We start from the raw sequence: 14,104 nt of genomic DNA, 5'->3' as shown, positions 1-14,104 counted from the left end.
ACCGTGGCATCCTGACAGTCTCTTACACCCTCCATGTGAAAAGACGGTAATGCTATTAAGGCAGACTAATTTGTTGGCAGCTTTTGTATTTGATACTGGAGCAGCCAGGAAGGAAAAAACATCTTACTGTAATCTCTCTTATACAGAGTGGGGTGGCTCACCTTCAAAACCAGGATTTTCATCGCCAGGCATAATCAACGAGGCAAATTACAGTTCTAACCCAAATTTGGGAGCTAGTGTCTCCCTTGAGTCATATCCTCCATTTCAGGGCTGTCAAACAAAGTCTGAAGTGTTTAGACTCTTAAGAAGCTGTCTGTGAATGCTCGTCCTTCCCACTACTGAGCTTCAGGCTTCTCTGTTGGAATCTGGTTTGTGCTTTTTAGGAAAAAATTTAAAAGTTGCCCTTGCATGAGCAGAACAGTTTTAAGCATGTCTGTGCAATTGATTGGCCTTAACCACTGCCAGTTGAAAGTGTGGGCTTTCAGAGCAGTTAGTCAGCAAAGCGGCTCTTGGTGGTTTGGAGACTGTCCTAGATTTCTCCTTTTTCCCTCTGGGTAGACCCACCTCTATCCTTTATCTAGAGAAAAGGGTTGGTAGACTCTTCTGGGGCAACAATTTTTCCCGCCCCTCTCTGCCCAAACAGCCAGAGCTGCGAGCTCTGGCTCACATGAGGCAGAGGGAACTGCAGAACCTGGTACTGCATTTTAAGGTGGCTAGTTAGGGTCCTGTAGTAGACAGTCTGTCGCTTAGAATCATAGAATCAATTGTTCAGGTTGGAAAAGACCCTTAAGATCATCGAGTCCAACCGGTAACCTATCACTGCCAAGCCCACCACTAAACCATGTCCCTAAGCACCACATCTACTCTTCTTTTAAACACCTCCAGGGATGGGGACTCAACTGCTTCCCTGGGCAGCCTGTGCCAGTGCCTGACAGCCCTTTTGGTGAAGAAATTTTTCCTAATGCTTGCCTGGGTGTTAGAGCAGACTGCAGCTTCCCTGTTCCTGTAGCTGTGTAGGATCTGTTAACAGCAACAGAAGCGCTAATGGCAGGTGCTGCTCTGAGAGCCTCGAGGAGCTACTATGCCTATAGACCCCAGCCTACCCTATTGCAGGACTGCTGTGCTGACAGCATCTGCCCTTCTGGAAAACCCCATGCTTTGTCTAGAGGTGACCCTGCTGCCTCTGCATCCCATTTATCATCCTTGCATGTAACTGCCTGGAGTTTGGCTTTCGTTCGTTCATCTCCATGTCTCTTGATGTTCTTGTTTGTCTTTCTCCTCTTTGCATCTCCTCGCTTCTTGGTACTCTCACTCTGTCTTGTTGCTGAAATGTGGTGTGTTCCAGCTGCCCTTGCCTTCAAACTGAAAACATATATAATGGGTGGTAAGTTGCATCCTTGGCATGTGCACCTCACCTTCGCTTTTGTGTACGTTGCGTGAGATCCTTCATCCCAACTAACTTCCCTCGTCCGCAAGCCAAAGCCGCCTCTGTAAGCCTGCGCTGTCTAGCGGGGTTTCTAGCAGAGCTCTGAGGACCGGGGAAGGGTTTATAGCTTTGGCTGCGAAGGCTGCAGCCACAGAGCACTTGTGACAGACGCTGTGGGGTGCCGGTCTTTCCCAGCCCCAGTCCTGTGGCAGTAACACCGCCTTTCTTGTTTCCTTTTTGCTCGTCCTTTGCCTCACCAAGGCCCAGGTAACAACGCCTCGGGGCAGTCCCGTGCCATGATTGCAGCCGCGGCCCGTCGCCGGGACTCCAGTCACAACGAGCTCTACTACGAAGAGGCCGACCATGAGCGCCGAGTCAAAAAACGTCGTGCGAGGTAAAGCTGTCCCTGCCTGGGTGCCGCTCCTCAGCGCGGCCAGGCTCAGTTGCGTGGGGCTTGCTGAGCCTGACGAGACGGGGGGACCCGTGATTAAGGGCTGGGGGTTGGTCGTAAATCTGCCACAGCGAAGAAGCGTGTGAAAGCCAGATGCACAAGGGACGGTGACAGCTTGCAACTGGAATTATCTGAAGAACATGCATAAAGCAGAGCTCACATTTATTATGCCAGATAAGCTAAAGCAATGTCACGGATTAGGAAACAGTCCAGTGCTTGACAAATCTGTAGTTACTTGCTGTAGGAAATCCTATTATTTGCCCCATGCCCAGGCTTGTCGTCTCAGCTCAAGTAACCCAGGGACAGGATCGGTGGAGCACTTGGTGTTGCCTGTTTGTGGGCGAGGAGAATATTTGTGTTTGCAGACTACTAAAAGGGGCAGTTTGCCATTCTCAATGAGTCAGGGAGCAAAGATGTGACCAGAACTGGTGGCATTTTATTTTGGAACATAGATATGTTTTCTGCCAGTCACACTTAGGCTGCAGAGTTGATGCTTTGTTGAGGTGACCTGAGATAGTGCCTCTATTTGCTCTGGAGCCTAATTACAGTTTGTAGTTAACAGTTTGAGGCGAGTGGCTTACGGACAGGCACCCCTGAACTGAGCTGTGTTTGGAAGGAATGTGCCATAACTGGAAGGAGCTGGCTTGTTTTGTGTTTTCTTTTGGCAGTTTATATTTCATTGGGAAAGTGCTGGCACAGTGTCCCCCGCTAGCCCGCTTCGGTCTGACCTGTGCTCCATAGCTGCTGTCTTTTGGGCTCTCTTCCAGCCTCAGCGCAATAGGAACTTAAACTTTCCTTTTCGTGCAGTGTAGCATCCTAACTCAGACACATCTCCCTTGCTTGCTGAGTTTGGTCAGAACAGCTGCTTAGAGGAAAACCATCGGTCACTAGAAGATCAGGCCAGATGTTTCAAAGGAGGAAGGTCAGAGCTGCAACAAAAAGACATGAGGAGATTAGAAACTGATTTCCACCCCCCACCTCGCCCAAGTCAAATTAAACAAAATGGGCAGGGGTCAGGGCTTCTCGTGCTGTTCCTTATATATGCTGAATGTGGTATGCTGTACCGCTGCTTGTCATGAGGCAGCTTCCCCTGGCTTTAAGATGCTTTGGGTATTGAAGGCAGTGTGGACAGTACTTCTTGACTTGAGTGGAAATCTAGTGCGAAACAAGCCCTGTCCGGAGGGGCAAAAGAGTTTTTGTTGGGTCGCTCTTCCATTATCGTTACTTTTTCCTCACTAACTGCAGTGTAGCTCCTTACTTGTTACTTGGTACTGGGCAAACTTGCAAGTGTCATACAGCATCTGTTTGCTTTTTTTATGGTGTGGTCTTGGTGTTTGCTCACCTGTGCCAACACAGGAATGGTTTGCAGAGGATGTCTCTAGCTGCAGGGTTAGGAGTGAAGATGGAGGGGTGCAGAACAATCATTCGGCAGCACAAAGTCTGTATCCAGTTGATGTCAATCGGAGCAGACTGCGGCTTGTGAGCACAGAGTCACGGCGCAGCCTGCGTTCTGGGTCATGCTAGTGTATAGCCAGCCCCTTCCTGACTGCTTGCCCATCCTTACGCTTCACGCCGCGGTACTGTACGCTGGAGCCATTGTCTTCACAAAGACATGCATTAAACGCAAGGGCAGCTGTGTGTTGTTTGAGTCATGTAGCTGATGTTTATGCTGTGTTGGCAGAACCAAGTACGACACTCAAGCTTTCAAAGTCTTAATTCTGGTTTATGACCCTCAGTTGCTGGATGGCTTGAGCAAGGAAAGAAAAGCTGCTGTCTACCCCTCAGACTGTCAGTAGAGAAGACTTTATGTAAATCGTCTGATGGCGGTCAGTGGCAGAGATGGGAATAGGAGCTTGTAAATCCTGACTCCCAGGCTCTGCATTAACCACAGACCCATCCTGCTTCCCTTGTTGTGACTCTTACTGTCCTGATTTTCCTTCTGCAGGCTTGTGGTTGCCGTAGAGGAGGCTTTCACTCACATCAAATGCCTGCAGGCAGAGGAACAGCAGAAAGCTCCAGGAGAGATGATGGACCCCCGAGAAGCAGCCCAGGCAATCTTCCCCTCCATGGCAAGAGCTCTGCAGAAGTACCTTCGCACCACCCGCCAGCAGCAGTACCACAGCATGGAGAGCATCTTGCAACACTTGTCCTTCTGCATCACCAATAACATGACACCAAAGGTAATGCTTTCTCTAGCATTGGTGCAGGGAGGAGGGAGAAAGGGATGGCACGTCTGTGTGTGCATGTGGAACAGAAAATTGTCGGGGGAGGCGAGTGGAGGTTTTCATCGTCGCTGTCTGTGATGTGATCAGTGCATTGTAGGCTGCATCAGGTCTTAAAGGGAAGTAATGTTTCTTCTACAGATCATCTCTCTCTTTTTATCTGAAAGTGCCTATGAGATAATGGTTCTCGTGTCCAGTTTGGCAAAGGGAGTACCAAAGAAGTGTCCGAGACAGTGGCTTTGAGTCACAGGGTATTCTCCCAGCTGGCTCATGGTAGCAGCAGGATGCAGGTAGCAACCTGCAAGGAACCATTTATTTTTTTTGTCCCCTCTGCAGTGCTGCATTTTGGACCACTTCTAATTATCGCTTAAATCCCTGTCTATCTGACAGTGTTTCTAATTCGTGGGCCGCTTGGTCAAATGTCAGTTTGCTGTTTCACACCCTGGCTGTGACTGTCGACTTGCAGACACAGGGAGGGACTGAATGATGAGGGAAACAAGTCACACAACCCTCCTCCCACTCTCCACCTTCCCCTCTAAAAACACCCCGCAATCCTAGAGAAGGGCTAGAAATGCGAGGATTTACTCCTGGGCATTTACCCAGGACTCACTACGCTAAGAGCAGAAATGCTGTCAAGAGATGGGGTTAGCACCCTCTCACTGGGATCCACCTGGGACTTCACCCAGGTATGCAAGGGGGAGTTCTGCTGCCGTTAAGATTGCAAAGAAGACTTTAAAACACAAATGACCTCAAATGGCTGTTCCCTGTTCTGCTTTCAGTTTTGCAGCCTCAGTCAGGCTGCAAATATGGAAACCTTTTCTTTCTACCTTAGCTTGGCCTGAAGAAGGGAGGAGGGCCAGCTATCCCATCTGCCTGTCTGGGGCTGCAATTTTGGGATGGGTTATGGGGCTGGTAGGGGAGAAGTGACCTCTGCTTGACTGAACTGCTGCTGGACGGCAGTGCTGACAGTGGAAGTCGGGGCTATAACTTCGCACGCTTGCTGGGAAGGACTGAAAGGGGATCTCCTGGTGGTTGTCTCTGCTGCTAGGGTCTGAATGGCTGGGAGGAACTGGGAAGAGATGTCTCCTGAAGTGCAGAAGCTGAAACCATTTGCAGCATGGCAAGCCTGTGCTCGCGGAGCTGTAGCTGGGGATGGGAAGAGAGCATCGATGCAGAGCAAGCTGCGGAGCTGGCGCTAACGTGTGTGTCCCTCTCTCGGCAGGCATTCCTGGAGCGTTACCTCAACCCGGGCCCAACCCTCCAGTACGACAGGGATCACTGGTTCTCCAAGCAGTGGACGCTTGTCAGCGAGGAAGCGGTCACAAGCGGGTTACAGGACGGCATTGTTTTTGTCCTTAAGTGCTTGGACTTCAGCCTTGTTGTTAATGTGAAGAAAATCCCCTTCATCAAACTCTCGGAAGAGTTCATAGACCCTAAATCTCATAAATTTGTCCTCCGCTTACAGTCTGAGACTTCAGTCTAAGGGATTTTGAGGGTGGGTTGTTTGGGGATTTTTTTTTTTTTTTTCAATATTGTGCTTTTGGGTTTAATTTCCCCAATGCTGACTGAAACTGGCAGATGATGGACCAGTAATATTTGACCATCTGCACTTTATTTGGAAAGGGGAGGGGGGAGTTGGGATATCTTATCTAGAAAGAAATATCTTAAGAGGCAACAGGGTGACTTGGCTCGGTTAGCTCAGCCTTGGAGACAGAACAGATTTTTTTCTTTCCCCCCCCTCTTTCCAGGCATACTGTAAATCTCACGCTCTCTCTACGCACGATTGCAACGTCGGTATTTTTGTTGGAGCGCTGCCTTACGCCGTGCGCATGCCTCATGTCTCTGCTTTTGCTACCTGTAGCTGTTTCTGAGACCATGTTGCTCACCTCTCCGCTATGGAAGCCTGCTTGCACGGGGGGTTGCAGTCCCTGTTTACTCGGAAAGGAGAGGGTATCAAAGGGTGGGTGTGAGAGGGCTGCTTCTGTGAGCCGCCTGATCTGGAGACTGAAGACTTATTCTTTTCCTCCTCTCCATGTGTCCTCTTGTGTCAGTGCTGGGCCTGTACGAGCACAGTGGGATGGTTTTGCTCTCTGTGTCTCCAAAGTTGCTTGTCTTGAACTGGATCAGCCCATCTTGTAGCTCTTCAGGGTTTTTTTTGTTTGTTTTTTTTCTTTTTTACCAGTGCTTGTTAGTGAAACTGTTCTGCATGACACGGCTCCCTGTTATCTCTCACCTGCTTCCCTCTCTCCTGCTTGCCTGCATCTGTTGGGCACTCCCAAGGCTCCCCGTTTCTGTCCCCTTCTGTCTGGCTTTCCAAATGTGTTTCTCCAGCCACAGTCCCCTCGGGGTCTGCCTTACCGCTGCTTCCTTTTGCACCTGCATGGGCTGCGTATTTGCACTGGCACAGGGTAGGTAAGTAGCTGGCTCCTCCTCAGATAAATCACAGACCCTCCCTGTGTCTGACAGCCTCTTGGAGGGGAAGGGGGGTGCAGGCAGGAATGTGCCTCTCCCTCTCCAGCAGGCTTCAGGTGTGTCTGGAGGAAAGATGGACAAAAGCACTTCCCTCCTCGAGGAGAGGAGCCAGGGAAGGGCTGACCTCTGCCACATGCACTTGCTTTGGAGCACTGCTGTGCTCTGGAAACACTGCAGTGTGTCCTTCCCCACCGTACGCCTTCAGCTATAGCTAAGAAATACCAAACTATGTCTGAATGTTGAAAATCTGCCTGCCTTTCTTGGCCTTTCTGTACTGCAGGAGTTTCTGCTCAATGCTGGGATCTACTCCTGCGAGAGCTGTGTAGCTCTTAAAATGCAGTTTGGTTCGTAAGGCCACCTTTGCCCATCAGTGCAACTGTTGTGTGTGACTTCTGTCATCTGAGATTTGCGGAGTTTTGAAAAGTTTGCTTTTAACGATGAGCCTAAACTGGTGTCTGAAGTCTCATTGCCAGCACAGGGCATCGTGTGACTCTGGAGCCAGCTCCGAGGCCGGCAGTGACCTGCCTTCAGTCAGGTCCCTCCGAGACCCCCCCCAGCTCTGTGGCAGTGGATTTGTATGTATGAACGTAAATGCTGGATTCATTCTGCCCAGTCTTTTGCCATGCAAATATCTCTATCAGGCAGGAGCTGACCTGCCCTTCATACCGATGTCTTAATGCAGAGGGCCCCGGTTCAGCAAGGTACATAAGCCAGTGCCTTTCGCTCCCAGGGTGCATCATCTTCCGAGGGGGCCTCTGACAGCCCTTCCCGTCCCCAGGCCATCCCTGGGTTCCTTCACCAGCTCGTGGGGCTGCCCCCAGCTCCCACCAGCATGAGGTGGCCCAGCTAAGGCCAGGGAGTGGGTCTCTGCCAGTCCTGCGTGGGCTGGCCAGTGACCACCACAAGCTGATGGGAGGGAGCAGCTGCCTTAAGCAGGGGGTCCAGCTTTTCCAGCTTCAGCAGCAATGGAGCTGTGTGTTGAGCAGCACCTGTGGATAGTCCTCTTGGGATCAAGGGAACACCCTGGTGAGCAAGGGTCCAAAGTGGCGATTCCCCATCCAAGTGACACCTGCAGTCTCCTGCACCTTTCTTACAAGTGCACGGTCGTCACCTGGATCCTGTCTTCTCCATGTAACGTGCCAGATGTGGGTGTGAAGCAACTAGGTGGCACAGTACGTGACGGGATCAGGCCCATGTCCCTTAAAGGATGGGAAGCAGATAGAGTTTTCCCTTCTCTAAACTTAGTCTTTGGGTTTCTTTCTAGCTCAGGCTTTCTGGTAGTCTGTACGGGGACTCCTTTATTGACTGTGGCCTTCACAGTATTGTATTTTGAAAAAACAGATTATTTTATTCCTTCCTTTAAAAAAAAAAAAAGGAACAGCAGCACATAGTGTCTCACACCTTGGCTCTCCTAAAGATGCCTGTATCTGGCTTTTATGATGTGCATAACCAGCAAGGTGGGAGAGACTGGGAGAAGCTTGGGAGACTATGGAGCACTTATGCCTGTGTGGAGGCTACTGCCTGTGGCTGAATTGGCTCATTTCTGTGAAGCCCGAACAAGAACCACCTTGCCGGGGGCTTGGGTGTGCCGTGTGCATGAGAGCACCTTGGCTCAGGCACCTCTGCAAAACTTTATTACTTTCCCAGGATTTCCTTCCCCTTTCCTTCCCCCCCCCCCCCCCAGCGAGGGGGGTTGTCTGACAGTACCTGCTCAGGAAACTCATGTCTTAATTGCGTTAAATCCTGGAACGCACGGAGAAGCAGACGGAAGTGGCGTGTGCTCGCTCCGGGTCTGCTTCTTCATCTGTGTGCTGTGGTTCGGCGCTGCCTTTTCTGCCTGCTGCCAAAAAGGACGCTGCCAACGGGGGCCAACTCCTGCATTAAACGCTCTTCCCCGCATCAGCAGCGTGAGTGCTTTGCCTGATGAAATCTGAAGGAGAGGGCTTGGCGTCTCGAACGGTCTCTTTAGTGATGCAACCTGCTTAGGGGTAAGGACAGGCTAAGAGGGGAATCATGACTCCTGACTATTCCCTGGTTTTGTTTTGGGTTTTTTGGGTTTTTTTAATGACATTTTATTTTTCAGGGTCTCTTGTTTCCCCTCTCCTTGCAAAATCAGGGGACCACTGTCATACCTACCTCACTGGGGTGTCGTGAGGCTAAACTCGTCATCAAGTGCTTTGAGATCCCCAGATGGATCTGCAGCATCTATACGAATTCAGACTCTATAAAAATACTGAGCGGTGAGAGCAGACTGGTTTGTTTAACTCTGTTTATAGCCAGCTAATGAGTAAGAACCGAGTCACAGGGAATGAAGCTCTGATCCAAATCCTGCAGTCCTTGCTTCTGCAGAGCTTGCCAAGAGCTGAGCTTGTAGGGTTTGCCAGCCAAGCGCAGGCTGTTTTCCTCCGAATGCCTCTCCTATCCTGCATTGTCTCCTTGCACATATTCTCCCTCCTTTCTCCCAACCTGGATGCTCGTACCTGGCTGGGAATTGGTTTTTTTTGTTGGGTTTTTTTGGGGTTTGGTTTTTGTTTGTTTTGGGGTTTTTTTGTTTGTTTTTTTGTTTTTTTGTTTTTTTTTTTTTTTAAGAGTTCAAGTGGTTTCTAAGACAACCTTGTTTGTGGTAAAGCGGACAATGTTCCTTGCACTGGACATCCTTCCCTAAAGGCTGAACCATTCAATCGGGTGCCGTGTTGCCTAGCCGGGAGCGGTGTTACCCCACTCCTCCCTTCCATGTTGGTGTTTTTCCTGTGACTCTCAAGTATGCTGCTCAGATGCTTTTAAGGCTTTGGTTTTGCTCTCAGGCTTGTTACAGCCTAAATCCAAAACCGTGCTGAGATCTTCCGAAACCAGACGCAGCTAAGACTTTCAACTGGTGCAAAGCGGATGGAAATGGCCGTAGGTTTCCACGAAGGCTGGCTTTCTCTTTCATGGCTAAAGAGTGAAAGATTCGGATTTATTGCAGCTTCTAGGAGTGTAGGGGCAGGTATTAGACCCCCTTGCCAGTCCTGTATCTGGGCTTGGGCAAAGGTTGCTAGCCCATCTGTTAGTCTCTCATTGCCGTGTGGCCGCAGCCATCCTTGTGCAGGCTCTGTGGGGCTGCCCTGGGTCTCGGACTCCTCTCCCGCTCACGGGAACGGAGCAGGCAGCGCTCTCGGCAGTGTAAGCGTTTTAGCACTCCCCTCCATAGCGTACCAGTCCCTGACCGAGCCCCTGTGGTCAGACTGGGGAGGTGTGGGACGGCTGCTTGCGACTACCAGTTTTCACCCTGTGGAGGGGAGATGTTGCCACCCGCATGCCCCTGTCAGCGGCCGGGAATCTGGGGTGGGATGCACCGAGCATGAAGGAGTGGTGCGATGCTGCTTGCTCGCAGAGCAAGGCCAGCTCCTGCTTCTGGGGTTGTCCTGGGTGCCTTCAAGAGCAATCCCCCTTGACTAGGATATTGGAGAGAAAGGCAGATCTGATTTCAGCCTCTCAAAATTTTCCTGCCAGCAACTTCAGTCACTCCAGCTCCCATCCTCCCCTCCCTGTGTTTTTCCCAAAGTTCCCTAGTGAGGCAGAACAAGGATCCACTGGGATGGGAGGTGCTGGGGCTGCAGCTCGGAGCTTGGGGGCAGCTCATGGTAAGGCGCAAGTTGGGGGGAGGTCGGAACAAATCCCAGCCCTCGTGGAGCCTCTTAACCTTTTTCTTTGGGATGGGGATCTCCACGCAAAGCCTCGGGAATCGGCTGTTGCCAAGTGTGCCAAAAGCTGCGGGGAAGCAATTTCTGAAGCTGGCCCTGCATAAGTAGCCTTTAAAAGTCTTGTTGGAGATGTGCTCGTTTCCAACACGTGCTGCTGAAGAAACTGGAAAGATCCATGCTGTGCTAAACGCGGAAACCTATTCAAGCCAATTTCATCTTGCTTACCAAAACTTGTAAATCTGCCCTTTTCAAAAGTAAAACGAAAATCTTGCAGTCTTTTGCAAGAATGCTGTAGTCTGGCCCCAGACTCTGCTATTCCGTTGCGCTCGGTTCTGCCTTGTTCACAAGATGTGTGCGCAGATGTCTGTTTTCTCATTCAGCTTGCGTGTTTGTGTGCTTTTTCCCTTATAGGTGTGTGCATTATACGTGTCTAAAGCCTCAAGCCAGGCTTGGTGGTTCAGTGTTTAAACTGTGTTAAGAAGGAAGCGCTCTTGGGATTGACCTGTTGGTTTTTTTAAAAAAAAAAAAAAAAAAAATTAACCCACCCAAAAGCCCCCAAATTTCTGTTCTCCTAAAAGAGATGGCTTTGGGCCATGAAGTCTGCTACAGGAATATGCATCCTCCTGTGTTCAGGCTGCTGCCTCCGATAGATGATGACCAAAAGTTGCCGTTTCCGACAGCTGCTCTGTGACCGGTGCGGATCGCTTTGGGATACTCCCGAGCCGGGTCCCCGCAGCACCAGCCATACGGCTGGTGTTATCCGCCCCTCTGCATCCCTCCAAGAGACTCTGGTTTTTATCCCTGCAACACACTGAAGCCCTGCGGGCAGCCAGCCCTGCCCTGTGTGTGCTCTGCCGAGAGAGGGAATCCGTCCCTCCGGCTGCTTCCCGGGCACCTCTCACCAGCGCTAAGGATGCTTGGGGGCATCTCCTGCGTGCCCGGGGGGATGCCGTGGCTCGCTACCTGCACAGATATAACTGTGAAGGAATCTTACACTCTTCTGTGCCTGTTTTCTTTGATTCAGCATTATCGTGTCTTGGGAAAGGGGGTGGGAGCAAATGCCCTTCCCTCGCCCTCTTTTGATCACTGTGTAATACTCTTTTTCTACACAAACTGTGTATAGTAAGATGGGTTTTGCCAAGGTTTTCTAATTAATAGACACTAACCAGCATTTCTTTCTTTTTTTTTTTCTGTCCTCTTTGCACATGTGACTTTAACTGCAATGGTACATGGTCTTTCTGTTCTTTTCTAATCGTGAACTTAAGCAAATTCCTGGTGTCTGTGACATTAATGCACTGTGGGTCTAGCCTAGTAAAATGTTCTGTTCCAAGCTGGGTTCTCTTAAGTTATAGCTCGATGGGGTTTTGTTGTTTTTAAACTGAAACATAAAACCGTTTTACACTTTGCATATTTTGTACAGTAAAATTCTGGAAATAAACTGAAACCAGATTCGATTGTCCCACTCCTTCCTCTTCTCCTTTCAGACAAAAAAAAAAAAAAGAAAAGCAAGCTTTTCTGGCCTTCAAGCATTCCTTAGCTGCGCTGGGAGGGGCCCTGCAAACATGCGGTTTAACCTTTTTGAGGCTGTCTTTTTGTCACCCTCCTTCTAGACCCTTCTGATCCACCCCGCCACAGTAAAATGCAAACTCATTTATCACTTGTGAAGAAAGACTGGTAGGTGAGTGCTTTGAACACCTGAAATCTCAAATGATGGGGAGCAAATGCAGCTGGGGGGGGACGTGACTGGAGTGGGAACAGGTTTTTCTGCCTTCTGTCTTCTCTCCTAGTTTGCACACGAATTATGAAGTGCAGGACTCATTGCCGAGTTCCTTATTTGGACCTGGCGAGGAGGAGGAGTGGCGAGAGGAGGAAAAGCCAGTGCTCCTCGTTTGCGTGGATGCGAGCCCGTGCCCTGCTGAAACACCGCGCAGGGATCTCGCCTCGACAGCACCTGTGGGTGCGGCTCTCCCCACCTCCAGTTTCCATCACCAGCGTGCCGAGAGCTCGGAAAGAGCGAGCGGCCGTGCCCGAGGAAATGGGGGAGCAGCCTTCTATACCCAATCTTTGGTATCTGCTCTTCAGGAAAGAGCCTTCTCACGGCGAGTACCTGGCCTCACGGCTGATCTCTGTGGCCTCGACTGCTGGAAAAGTCCACAGGATGCTGCTGTGCGGTGAAAAAATAGACTGCAACAGTTGTGGAGATAAGCAGCACATGTGTAAACGCTGGTGGAGAGAAACATCCAAATGGGTAATTTTCTGCTTGGGGGGAGATGGATGTATTTAGGCTACAAAGCACTGAACTTTAGCTCAGCCCAGGAGGAAGCAGGAAGGGTGGGATGGGTCCTGCCTCCTGCCCTCCCTTGATCTCAGCTTTTGATCTGTCCCCCTCATCCTGCTGGGCCCAGCCCTGGGCTGTTGGCAGTGCAGCTCCTGGAGGTGGGCAGGGAAAGGAAACAAGGCTGCTACCGCCCTGCAGAGCCTGCCATGGGTGTGCGGCCATTGCGGGGCCCTTCCCGCCCCTCAGAGGGAGCTCTGACTTTGGTGGACTGGAGCTGCGTAGGTAAATACAGCGTAAGGTGTGGCCGTGAGAAGGTGTAAGAAGCAGGAATTTGGCACAAAAAAGATAATCTGCTTGTCAGCCTCGTCCTAGGCTCTTAGCCTTGAGAGTTGTACATGCTCTGTTTCATTTGTGGCTTAGTGCTGATACCGAATCAACACCCGATTGCTGCCGTTCGTGGCACTTTCCCTCCTGCTGTGGGTTGTGGAAGCTGATGGAAGGAACAGGCTTTGCTAGAGGGACCAGTTCCCTTGGCCTTCACCCAGAGCTCGGCTACCTGAATCACGAGGGGCTGTGGTGCGTAGCTCAGCAGAAATTAGAGCTGAGGGTGCTGTTCTGGTTTGGCCAAGTCCTTCACTGAAGTTGCAGGGGTCTTTGAGGTGTGAGGGAGCCTCGGGTGCAATGTTGGGTTAAGTATTGCTGACCCAAACCTCTGAGAGAAAGGGGATGGAGGCTTTCACTGGCAAGCAATGCCTGGGGGGACCTGGCGTGCTGGACAAGAGGTGAGCACCTTCTGCCTGAGGGAGATACCAGACTGGGGTCACTTGGGAAGGAGATGACTGTCCTGCAGTGCCATTCTTGGCCGTGAAGCCATGAGGCTGTGGCTACCCTGAGACAGCACAGCAACAGCCGCTGGGGTAGAGTATTGGGTGGCTGAGGAGTGACTTAATACGTACGAAGATCGATTGACCCCAGCAGGTGACGGGACCAGGCCTCACGCAGTCATGGATGGCCAGAAAACATCAGCTTTGGGGAATTCAGTGGGGAGGTATGGGGCAAAGGGGCGGCACGCAGTCAGGGAATAACAAATGGGTTAAGAAACGGATTTGTCACCTTAGGCAACTGGCTCCAGAGCCTTGCATGAAGCATTAGCAACACCTCACTGTACAATATTGTGAGCTAAATTAATAGTTCAGTGAAACATCTAGCTGTAGAGGTGGGCAGGGCTTCAAACCCCAGAAGAGCTTCTCCCGGTGCTACGTACTGGCTCTGCCATTCCAGCCCCAGCTCCGAACTCCCGGGAGGTACGGGGAGGGATTGATCTCGAGGGCTTCCAGGGAAGGCACGTGCAGCGAGCCGGGGGCCCCGGCGCTCGGGGCAGCGGGGTGGGAAGGGGATCTCTCGGCCGGACGTGGCGGCTCACAACAGCAGGCAGGAGGGGAAGGCGCGCTGGGAGCTGGCCAAGCGGAGCGCTTTGATTTGTCTTTCACCACCCCTCCTGAGTTTATGTTGGACTGGGAAGGTGATGGGTTTAGGTTACAGTCCTTTCCGGTGCTGACAGATAAATCCACT

General features: G+C 51.0%; 1 protein-coding gene across 4 annotated transcripts in view; it reads left to right on the top strand.

Moving 5' to 3' along the window:
• The window catches only part of VANGL1 (VANGL planar cell polarity protein 1), a 47,464-nt gene extending 35,751 nt beyond the window's left edge, over nucleotides 1-11,713 (top strand). For all 4 annotated transcript variants that reach the window (XM_087756835.1, XM_087756834.1, XM_087756832.1 and 1 more), the window contains 3 exons: nucleotides 1,688-1,820; nucleotides 3,823-4,057; nucleotides 5,322-11,713. In XM_087756835.1, coding sequence (XP_087612961.1) covers nucleotides 1,688-1,820; nucleotides 3,823-4,057; nucleotides 5,322-5,582 — 629 coding nt within the window. In that variant the 3' untranslated portion in view covers nucleotides 5,583-11,713. The remainder of the gene's footprint in view (nucleotides 1-1,687; nucleotides 1,821-3,822; nucleotides 4,058-5,321) is intronic.
• The last annotated feature ends 2,391 nt before the right edge of the window (nucleotides 11,714-14,104 follow it).

Source organism: Nipponia nippon, unplaced genomic scaffold (assembly GCF_047370975.1).
Source record: "Nipponia nippon isolate SJK-2023a ecotype South Korea unplaced genomic scaffold, ASM4737097v1 scaffold_2, whole genome shotgun sequence".
Lineage (NCBI taxonomy): Eukaryota > Metazoa > Chordata > Aves > Pelecaniformes > Threskiornithidae > Nipponia > Nipponia nippon.
Note: the sequence above shows the minus strand (reverse complement) of the source record. Positions and strands in the feature narration are given on the sequence as shown.